Raw genomic sequence first — 12201 nt, 5'->3', positions numbered from 1 at the left:
TCTTTCCCTCCAAGGGAGGTGATGTCCAAGCTTCTAAATAGAGGGCTTTACTCTATTTTTATGGATAATTCAACCTTAAAGTTGATTTCAAGATTTGAAGGTGGATTTTCATGAGATTTTAAGAAGATTAAGTTTTGGATTGGAAGCATTGCATATGAGAATCAAGAAAGCTAGAGGTAGGGTTTTCTTCATTAAAAGTTGAGTTATCTTTCCCTTTTTGTTTAAACTAAAAAACTACAATTATTTGATAAGTTATTGAGTATTAACCTTGTTAGCACCTTAAATTAGATGTCATAAGCTTCGTATAGCCGCAAGAACCATCTCAAACAGACAGCTATAGCTCGATTTATGCATTTTTAAAATTAAGCATGATTTCTAGAAATTCTGCAGAAAAATAGCCACGTTTTGATCTGGTATAATATATTTTTGGAGACCCTAACATATCCCAAACTAAGCTTGTGATAGCTCTTTAGAAAGCCCTAGATGTCTACTTTAATTAGATATTGATTTTGTAATTTTTGAGGCTGTGTAAAATATTTTATGATTATTTCCGTAACGGTCGTCAAAGTTATCTTTTCTAAAAATTGATAAAACAAAGAACTGAGACCCTTACTTTTTGAAATAGGATTGTTGCACCTAAACCAATGTTACTAACATTTAGAACATGTTATTAGTGATGTGTGGGAGTTAAAATCACGTCATTTGGAGTTTTGTAACCCGAGTTGTGCGCATTGTAAGTTTCATGTAGAAACTTTTCAAAAGCTGTCAAAACCAGGAAAGAACAGAATTTTCATTTCTTAAAAACTATTTTTGAGGCATTTAGAGAGCTTGGATTTGGGCATATAATAACTCGTTAGAAAGATCTACGTGTCTACTTTCTTATTGAGTTCATTTTGGAATTTTTACCGACTTAGATAATAATTTATATATATTCCCGTCAAAGTCGATGAAACTGCTAATTTACTAGAGTTATGAAGAATAGGGATTCGAGTTAGAAACTGATTTATGACTGAATGATTAGTAGTTTGGAGCCTTTGTGGTTGTTTAACATGTTCTAAAGGGAATACGACGAAAAGTGTTAAAAGAGGATAACACCAACACTTGATAACTATGATATCTCAAGGAGACTTAATGGATCTTATTAGAGTACGACACTTTTGCATTGTTGTTTATGCATTCATGGATATTTTACAGATTATTGAATTTAGCATATTCATTTTTTGAGTTTTGATCGTGTTTGAGCATGAGATTGCATTTCTCTTCCTTTTTGGATATATTTCATGGATTTTCATTTTTCAGTGTTAAAGTTAGTTTTCACCAATGTTGAGACTTTAAAAATGATTTTGAAAAAGTATATTTCTATATATATATATATATATATAACGATTATATATATATGGAAAACCTGACTTTTACGAATCATGATTTTTGGAGATAATTCGAGCATGATATATTTAAGTTTTCAAACGCTGTCTAATGAGCATTTAGGTAGTGGATTTACAATTTTGCATCATGGCCTAGAGATCGGGATATGGAGATCGTATCATTGGGGGTAGGTCTTGAAACCTGTAAGGACCACTTTCATAGTATGGGTGGTGATATCAAGGCTTTGCACTAGATTACGTATCGGTACTTTGAAAGAACATTTCAAACTACCGGCGTATGATCTTTATCTTTCTTTTATCTCTAAATTACTTGGATATCCTAGTGTCTGATAGAATTACAAATACCCAGTATTTGTAGACTACTTAGACACCGGGTACCTTATCACTTTTGAAATGGATTTGAAAATGATTTAGTATTATGAAAGAGCTTTCAAATACTTGATTATCCGCTTGACTCTATATTTGACTGCATCAGTCATGATTAGGTGTTTTTCACATATTATCATCTCCTGCATTTGAGTTATGCATTTTATTTTCGATGGTGTACGAGTCTTTATGATTATTTCACCTTTCTTGTTTTATTGTCGTCATCCCTTTTTTTTTCCTACTGGACATTTGGCTCACCCCTGCTTTAAATGTTTTTCCCCCCTCTAGATTTAGCAGTTGATTTGTAGCGTGGTAAGCAGATGCCAACAGATTGAAGGCTCGAGATACGAGGTGACTTGTTTTATTTTGATTTTACAGTTTTATTTTAAAATTCTAAAGTTGTATTGTATTTCTGTATATGATATGTATTGGTCGGCATTGTCCCATATTGTATAAGTTTTGAATATTATGAATTGTTTTAGTATTATTTGTAAAAGAAAGGTTCCGGAACTATATATTTTGACATTTATGTACTTATTTTCGTGATTTTCATTAATCAATTCAGTTTAATTAAGTTAATTTTCTTTAATTATATCTCAATAATTACGGTCCCTCCTTTGGGGTCGAGATAGTTACACCCCCTCAATTTGTAAAAAAAAAAACATTTCAAAATGCTCCTTCCGTTAAAGTCCATCAATAATACTAACAGATATACTGACGTGACATTAATTTTAAAATATTAAAACATTCATTTAGCTAAACCATGAGATTAAGTACTACAAAATTAATAAAAAATCATGAATATAAAGATAAAAAGGTAATAAATTTTCAAAAAAGAAAAATCCCCGAATGAAGAAACTCAACCCAATAATCAAGAATCAAGTGATGACAATACAATTTGAACAATTCATCAAAAAAAAAAAAAAAAACAATTGGAACGTCAAGCATCAAACTCAATTTGCAGAAAAAAAAAAAGAAAAGAAAAGCATCAAACTCAATTGGAAAATTTGAGCTCCCAGATTGACCTGCAAAAACACTCACAGTTTGTTAAGCTCAACAATGGCATCTTGACATCCTCAACTTTAGATTGGGAAAGTTGTTGGTAAAATACGTTACCTGCTCTTGAGGGAAGCCATGGAGAGGGGAGATCTAGCATAGTGGCGCATCGGTAAAGGACGGATCTGGGCTTGTGACAGTTCGTGAAGAAGGTGTTCTTGTTTGGAACTCTCTCTAAGAACAACTATTGCCCAACACTGAGGAGAATGAATCTCAACTTAAAATTGGCTTATATGCCTTAACCAAAGGGTCGCTTCCCTTAGCGAGTACATCTGAAATTTCAAGAGTATTTGTGACAAACTGGCAGCAATCGGAAAGCCTTTTTCAGATATAGATAAAGTTTTCCAAATCTCAAAAAGGCTTGGCCTGAAATACAAAGATTTGAAAGTTGATGTATTATCGAAACCTCCATAGCCATCATTCAACTAATTTGTAATGTCGTTACAGAATCATGAACAGGTTTATCTAGTGGACGAAAAGCAACAACTTGATCACAATCAAGCATTTCTTGGCCAAAGAGAAAGAGGAAAAGGAAGAGATCAACAAAGAGGAAGAGGTCAATCAAGAGGGTGAGGCTGGAACTCCTTTTTCTCAGAATTGGCCCAACAATAACAATAATCAATCCTCAAATTTCCAACCTCAGTTGAAATTCAATAACACTAATAATTGGAAAGGACAAGGACCAAGAAAGCCAACTCACAACAAGGAAGCTTGCCAAATCTGTGGACGAACTAATCACACTACAACCAAATGCTACTATATGTATGATTATGTTCTTGAAGAGACAAAAACTTAACAAGCTTTGGCAACTATGAACTTAAACAGTGAAAGTGACCAAAATTTGTATGCCGACTCGGATGCAACAGCTCACATGATAAATAAAGGAGGTAACCTTACATCTTTAAAACCTTATTTTGGTAAAGATTCAATCTTTATTGGAAATGGGTAGTCTTTACCAATCACTCATATAGGTAATGCCTTGCTTCAGACCTCGCAAGGCAATCCTAAGCTAAATGATGTTTTAGTCGTATCAGAAACCGTTGGAACCTTATTGTATATATACCATTGTATTAATCCTTGTAATACAAGATTGCAAACATATTAAGCCTTTTATTTGAAATATATTACATACAACGATGAAGGCAAGGTCGCGATTAGGTGATGATGGAGAACGCCGTCGTCTTTTTCACAAATGGGAGAAGTCACGTTGTCACAGCTTTCGTAGAGAGTTGGTTTTCGACTAACAGATATCCTCACATGTTGATCTTAGATGTGTTCGTGCAGGTCTGAGGCATAGTGTGGCGGCGATGGGGTCTACCGGGCTGAAGGTGCGTTCGAAGTCCGTCGGGCTAAAGGCGATGGTGGGGAGGAGGTTGGAACTTGGGAGTTTGTTTGTTTTGGGTGCAATTAAATGTTAGTTTTTAAAAAAATTGTTTTTACTCATTTCTTAATATTTAATATTTTTATATAACTAATTTGAATTAAATGTCTTTAGTTAATTTTGTAATGATATGCCACGTCAATTATCTGTTAGAGTTATAGACGGATGTTGGTAGAAGGGGTATTTTGAACTATTTTTTATATATCAGGAGGTATAATGAATGATTTTAAAAAATCAAGGGTACTTTAAAACAAGATCCATTGTTCGAGGGGGATTTATGAAAATAATCTTTTTTGTTTTTCTCAATTTTAAGTTCAAATTTTTTGTTAGGTCGCCAAGTTTTTTACACATGTGCCTTTTTTTGAAAAAAATTCATATTAATACCCTATGTTTTAGTGTAATTGTCTTTTGATATCTTGTGTTTTTAATAATTTTAAAGTGGTATCCTGACATTTTGATAAATCGTTTTTTAGTACATTAAGGCTCTTTTTTGGGATGTAAAAAGTCAACAATGCCCTTCACTTTAATTAACCAAAAAATGAATAAATTTAAGAAAAATTTTACAAATACGGAGATTCTCTAGTATGCTTGGTGTACCGGCAGATCAGATTTTTTAAATCGTTAGATCTGTGTATGTTTTGACTTTTACGTGATTTTATATAAATTCGATGAACATAATACTTAACCTACGGGTATACTGGCATACTGAAGAAGGTCCCCTAGAAAATAATCCTAGGTTGCGTTTGGTATGATGGTTCAAATCAGGGTAGTTTTAGTTTTAGAACTAGAACCATGATTTATGGTTTGAACTTAGGGTCCAAACCATAGTTCTGAAACCGGAATCAGAACTAGAGGTTTGAACCATCCAAAATCAAGGGGGGTGATTTTATTTTGTGGGGTGCTTCTGCTTTAAAAGATCACATCAGGATTCAAACATTAAACCAGAACCATCCAAATTAAACACTGATTTTTAAGAATCATTTTTTACTTTTTACAAACAAACAAAGGTTTGAATCAAAATCATGGTTCTAGAACCCTCATACCAAACGCAACCTTAGACATTTAAAAATTAAAAAAAAAATAAAAACATAAAATAAACAACTTTCTCTCAAACACTATCTTCTCTCTCCTCTCTTCTCGACATTCTCTCCTCTTCTCTCTCTCGCGAGTCCATACCCTCGTCCTCTTCTCTCTCTCAACCAACTCGCTCTCTCTCACTTCTCTCTTTCTTTCTCGAATAACTCACTTCTCTCTTTCTTTCTCGAATAACTCCCTCTCTCTCTTCTATCTGTGGTGAGCCCAGTCACGGCGACCAGCCACCGGCAAGCCCAACCCCATCTGCTGCCATCGCGATCCTGCCCAACCCCGGCGCAGCCCCGCTGCAATCCCGACCCTACCCGCGCAACTCTGACATCCATTCTCTGCCGCTGTTGCGACCCTGCCCAGCCCCAAACCGAGCCTCGACGCGGCCCTGTCGCAACCCTGACCCCATCCGTCGTGACCCCTCCCAGCCCCGAGCCCAGCCCATCTGCGGAACTCCGGCGACCCAAACAGGTTTAATCTTTGTAGATTAACATTTCTAGATTTTCTACGTGATTTTTCAGATCTAATAATTCCCAGGTCTGGGTTTTGGTGAGAAAGAAGATGAGACTAACAATTTGTTCTGAGCTTGCTGAAAGAATAGTGGATTTTAATTTGTTTGGGTTCTTGGTGTTCTTGGACTTGATTTTGATTTTTTTGAGTTGATCTGATTATTTCAAATTTGTATCTGTTTTATGCATTGTGCTTTAGATTCATCTGTGTTCTAGAGATTTTTTTGTAGAGAAAGAAATAAGAGAGGGATTGAAAGAGTTTTTTTTAATACATTTAAATTTTTTTCTAAATTATTGGTTTTTATTTTATTAATGAAGAGGGTAAAAATGACCTTTTACATTTTAAAAAATGTTTTAAAGTATTAAAATACGATGTATCAAAACGTCATGTATTAATTTAAAATTATTAAAAATATAAAATATTAAAAGATAATTATCTTAAAATATACGGTATCAATATAAAATTTTTCTTTTTTTTTTTCCCCTGATCCGCATGCGCCCTTAAAGAGGTGGATTTTGGTGAAAGTATAAAAACTTATTTTTACTAATGGTCCCTAAATATTTGTTTGTGTTTTATAGGCCTTCTTCTGTTTTCTCTTTACCATTTAAATCCACAATGCTTTTTCTTTTTAGTAATTCCCTCCTAAAAGTAAAACCATTTCCAATACATAGTTATTTAATGCATGCATAACGTTCTTTCAATAAATCTACTAAAAAAAAACGTTATTTCAATATATAGACATATTTGTTTAAAAAAATATAATTTATATTTTTTAATTATTAAGTGAAAAAGACATTACAGACAAGAAATGTATATTAAATCTTAGTATATGTTATACTTGGACTGATTACAAGAAAAAAAAAAAAGAAATTTCTACGTGATTTTTCAGATCTAATAATTCCCAGGTCTGGGTTTTGGTGAGAAAGAAGATGAGACTAACAATTTGTTCTGAGCTTGCTGAAAGAATAGTGGATTTTAATTTGTTTGGGTTCTTGGTGTTCTTGGACTTGATTTTGATTTTTTTGAGTTGATCTGATTATTTCAAATTTGTATCTGTTTTATGCATTGTGCTTTAGATTCATCTGTGTTCTAGAGATTTTTTTGTAGAGAAAGAAATAAGAGAGGGATTGAAAGAGTTTTTTTTAATACATTTAAATTTTTTTCTAAATTATTGGTTTTTATTTTATTAATGAAGAGGGTAAAAATGACCTTTTACATTTTAAAAAATGTTTTAAAGTATTAAAATACGATGTATCAAAACGTCATGTATTAATTTAAAATTATTAAAAATATAAAATATTAAAAGATAATTATTTTAAAATATACGGTATCAATATAAAATTTTTCTTTTTTTTTTTCCCCTGATCCGCATGCGCCCTTAAAGAGGTGGATTTTGGTGAAAGTATAAAAACTTATTTTTACTAATGGTCCCTAAATATTTGTTTGTGTTTTATAGGCCTTCTTCTGTTTTCTCTTTACCATTTAAATCCACAATGCTTTTTCTTTTTAGTAATTCCCTCCTAAAAGTAAAACCATTTCCAATACATAGTTATTTAATGCATGCATAACGTTCTTTCAATAAATCTACTAAAAAAAAACGTTATTTCAATATATAGACATATTTGTTTAAAAAAATATAATTTATATTTTTTAATTATTAAGTGAAAAAGACATTACAGACAAGAAATGTATATTAAATCTTAGTATATGTTATACTTGGACTGATTACAAGAAAAAAAAAAAGACAATTAGCACAGGTAGAATGCATAGTTTTGTTTTTTCAAAAAAAAAAAAATGAGAAAAAATATAGATAAAGGTCAAGCATGTAAATAGAAAATCACATATATATATATATATATTTAAAAAGACACTAATAAAATAATGATGCTCAAATATGCTTAAAGTTAACGTTTTTTACTTTTCTAAATTACACCCTAATTAGTTTTCTCAAGATTAAAATATTTCTTTTAGCATATTCCATTTTATTTATAAAAATACAACATTCGATAAAAACATACATTATGATTGAAACACACATTTGGATATATCTATTTTTTTTTAAAAATTAAATGGGTATTTAAAAATCAAAATAAGTTTCTCTAATTGACTACCCACATGACACATACAACAATTTATTTTATATTCTATAAAATATATTTTTACAATGCAGATGTAGTATTATTCTAATTCTAACAATAAAAAAATATATCACACATTCAATTTATGTGTGATATAATGTTTAACTTGAATCATCTAAAAAATATAATTTCTTTTTTTTTTTTTACTTTAATTTTTTAGTTAAGAATTTAATAGAAGCTCTTGATAGATTCGATTAGCGCAATTATAATTGATTTTTTTTTTTCATAAAGGTTCAATTAAGTAATTAGTTTTGGTTTGTGATGACAGGATTATTTCAAATTCTAAAACCTTAAATAAACTAAATAGACTTTTTATTTGAATTTTAAAAATCGAATTACATTGAATTATAACTGTGGTTTATTTAGAGAAAAAAACTATATACATTGATGAAAAAAAAAGTTAATTATTAAATTTGCACTAGTAGTTTCGTTAAAGTTTTAACTCGTGTCTCCTTCAAAAAAAAAAAAAAAAAAAAATCCAACTCTGTTTCTACATATATATGTTGACATACATACAGACGTATATTTGTATACATTTAGTTATTTTATAATGGACTATTTTGATTCAACATGGTTAATGATAATATTGAAAACCATTTATTGTTTTCCAACTCTTAAAAAAAAAAAAAAAAAATCATGTTTGGCGGCACCGACAAACCCAGCGTATAATAATTAATAAGACCACAATTTTTTTTTTTATTAGGTATGTTTTGCATACATTTTGTCCCACATCGACTGCGAACTGAAAACAGAAGCGCCTTTTATATGCTTTTATTGGGCCGACTGATTGGGACTTTACTTGAACAGCATCTGTTCTTAAGGTTCGCACCTCTGTATCCTTGAGTTCTAAGGAGACAGGAATCTCAACCTGGTGGATGAATCATGACCGTGAGATCGGAGCGTGATCAACGGCGTGATGGTACCAAAGATCATCTCAGCCGTAGAGAATCGTTCTCAGCCAATTACCTCTTCTTGATCCAAAACAGCAGCGAGAATTCTCATGGAAAATTGATTTTTTTTTTTTTTTTTTGAAGTTTCCAACCCAATCTTATTTTTTATTATTACTCAACTGCTGGTGTTTTTGGTTTAAGATTCTTAGAAGATAAGCTTTTCCACTCATAAGATACAAACATTATATAAAAACTCCAAGCATCAGTACTGAAACCATTTTTCTTTTCCCCCAATGCCCTTTTGGCGTTACAAACCTCCAGAATAAAAAAAATAAATAAATAAAAAGAAGAAGAAGTGCCCTTGAAGACAGTCCCACATTCGTTGCGTAACAAAGAAGCATTGTTTTTATAGTAAAACAATCAGCCAATTTAGTGTCAAATTAATATCGAGTAATTGGCACAGTTAGTCCCAAAACTGTTTCATGGAGTCCTTTTAATAGGGGAAATTAAAACAAATTAGCTATTAAACAATGACTTTGGTTTTACCAGAGAGATCAATAAATTTTTTAACTCGGTCCAAATGAAATGCTTTTCCTAAGGATTCTATTTAAATAGAAATTGGAGAACGAAATAACTAAAAAAAAGAGTGTTAGAATCCACGAGCTGACATTTTCTGCTTCTGCAGAAGGTTCTCTCTATTAGCGGGGCAATCGACGAGTGCTCGAGAGTCTAGACAAGTACTCTGCAACAGATGTCGCTGAAGATGAGAGGTCGCATGGTGGCTTCGTGAAGTTGTGGTTTCTTCCAGGGGTCGTCGCGCGGGAGGGGCAGGCCTCTGTAAGCTGAAAGTGGCATCCAGAGGAGGGTTGGGACACCCTCCAACTTGACATTTAAGGACTTATTCTTTTGAGTGAAAAATTTAAAAAAATACAACTCGAGTTACAACTTTATTCGAGTTCATGTTCTTTTAAGTTTAAAATCGAGTTCAAACTCGAGTTTATAACTAAAACTCGAGTTCAAGTTTCCCCTTCAATTCGAGTTCAAAAACTCGAACTCAAATTAATGAACAGTATTTTTTCTATTCTTAAAAATGTTATAACTTTTTTGTTTTAATTTTGATTGAGATGATTTTTTTTTTCTATGCGTTAACAACGAAAAGACGAATAAAACCCGACTCATATACCCTATTAAAATTTTTCATCAACATTGAGTTTTTATTAAAATACTATCTAAATACAAATTCAAGTTTTGACTCACTCAAACACAAACTCAAAAAGATTATTATTTTAAACCATAACTCAAATGTACACAACCAAACACAAACTCAAGTTACAAGTTCAACTCAAGGGCCTGTTCAGTTCACTAATTCGAGTTGAGATGTGACTTTATGTGAGAATTTTTTACTGTAGCAAAAAGTTAGATGTGACTAATTCTGAGAGCTTTTTATTGTAATAAAACTCGAATTCTAAACTCGAATCGGTAAAATGAACAGAGCCCAAGTTATAACTCAAATTCAACTCAAAAATTATACTCAAGTTAAACTCTAAAAGAACAAGTCATAAATATCTCATTCATAATCCAACGAGTTTAATGAGAAAAGAAGGTTTCATAGCTCTAACTTGTTGTGTCAAGTTGCCCTTTGTTACCCGCTCAAAGAATGGGAATCAAGTTGTCACCTACTAAAAACAATATCCAATTTATTTATTAGGTTACATTTGGCATGACGATATTGTTCTCAACCAGGCAATGACTTCAGTAAATAGATTAAATCAGGTGAGAAGAGTTAATACATTTTGTTCATCGTGACAAAACTAAAATATCAAATTTATTCAAATAACTGTATTCTGTTTTCTTCATTTCCTTGATAAGAAACCGATCCAGCATTTCTTTAAATCATAAATCTCTTCAACTTTCATCTATCTCGGAACTCTCCTTGTGTATTCAACTTCATCCCACTAGCCAACAACAAATTACTCCATTGTTCCATGGTTAAAAGCATTTGTGCAGGTTATTTTCCAAGTTCCTGGAGGATCAACTGCACACCCAAAAAATTAAATCCTACCATGAGGAAAAGCAATCAATAACTAGAGGCCTCTTCGCATGTCAGCCCGGGAGACAGGAGAAAAAACCATGACAGTGTAGTATGGAAGAAAAAGTTCGAAAGGGTCTCAACATGGAGTTGGTCATCCGTCATTCTCAGTTTCTCTGATAAGATGCAGAAAGTTTCAGCTTCAAGACCAGGCCCTTGCGTTTCAAAGTCCTCGATCATCAATGATATCCATGTCACTCCATCTACGATCGACAATCTAGTACTAATAAACTACCCTAAATGAAGACCAACCTAGAGTAAATTGGGATGAAAAAGAATTACCCTCGAAAGTTTCTTTGTATTTCTTTGATAAATTTGCTGTCTAATGTATCAACAGTAAGCAATAACAGAACCAAATAATAAAATGAAACACCATCAGTCCACATCCAGGAATGAGGTACAATCAATGTCCTGAAGGGTGATTTTTCCCATGTACAAATCATGTATGTGATCAGGACAGAGAGGAAGGCATTTCAGATTGAGGCTATCATGAATAGCACCCATTCCCCGCACCCATTTCTCTTCGTCCAGTGGGTTCACATTCAGCAGTTTTTGCATCAACCTTAGTCGATAAACAGTAGTATCAGTTCTCTCGCAGAAATGAGCAACACAAGAATATGGAGGCTCGTCAGAAGCCAATCTAATCAAAGCCAAAGACAAAGCACCATCCACATGTTTCGGATCAGAAAGGTTCATATCTCCCATCATCTTTACATCCCTCTCTGTGGGGAAGTGCACTTCTCCGTTTCCACACATGTCGAAGATCTTCAAATCTTTACTGTAATGCTTAATCGATTCACGTTTGGTGGTTTCGTGCTTTTCTGCTAATGTCAAGATACAGGAGAATCTCAAATGATAACTTACAATAGTTTTAACCATCTTGAAGTTATGACAGCAGCAGAAGAAATCAAGCCACCTTCTTCCAACACCTGCGTACCACTTAACAATATCAGCATCTTCAAGAGCAGTGAGTAAACTGATTGGCCTCGGCCGTCCCATGTGATTTGTAAATCCAACCAGCCTAACTGCCTTCCTAACAAGTTCTATGGGCGCATCAACTTTCATACATAGCCTCGTTAGGTCCTCAACTGTTCTCTTAGCATATTTCCGCTCCTCTTCTTCCTCCATCCTCTTTTCTTCTTCTTCCAATGCCTTTCTAGCTTTGACAGGACTTAAATGCTTGTCCACTTGCTCTTGGAAGTTATCATAAGAATCAACAAGATCCTGAGGTAATTGTTCTCTAATGTGTCTCAAAGAAAGAAAATGCCCTGCCGATAATTTCCGGTGCCAATCCCAACGCTCT

General features: G+C 32.9%; 1 protein-coding gene and 1 non-coding gene across 2 annotated transcripts in view; one reads left to right on the top strand and one right to left on the bottom strand.

Annotated features, from left to right (window-relative positions):
- The first annotated feature begins 8708 nt into the window (after positions 1–8708).
- LOC112092760 lies at positions 8709–8908 on the top strand. Its single transcript, XR_002902738.1, has one exon. It is a non-coding gene; the product is annotated as a small nucleolar RNA U3 (small nucleolar RNA).
- Positions 8909–11143: 2235 nt separating this feature from the next.
- Positions 11144–12201, bottom strand: part of LOC21398626 (nuclear intron maturase 3, mitochondrial) — a 2564-nt gene continuing 1506 nt past the window's right edge. Inside the window, exon 2 of the mRNA XM_024169676.1 lies at positions 11144–12196. Coding sequence (XP_024025444.1) covers positions 11274–12196 — 923 coding nt within the window. The 3' untranslated portion in view covers positions 11144–11273. The remainder of the gene's footprint in view (positions 12197–12201) is intronic.

This window comes from Morus notabilis, unplaced genomic scaffold (assembly GCF_000414095.1).
Source record: "Morus notabilis unplaced genomic scaffold, ASM41409v2 Scaffold645, whole genome shotgun sequence".
Taxonomy (NCBI): Eukaryota; Viridiplantae; Streptophyta; class Magnoliopsida; order Rosales; family Moraceae; genus Morus; species Morus notabilis.
The sequence above is the reverse complement of the archived record's forward strand: the minus strand, read 5'-3'. Positions and strand labels throughout refer to the sequence as shown.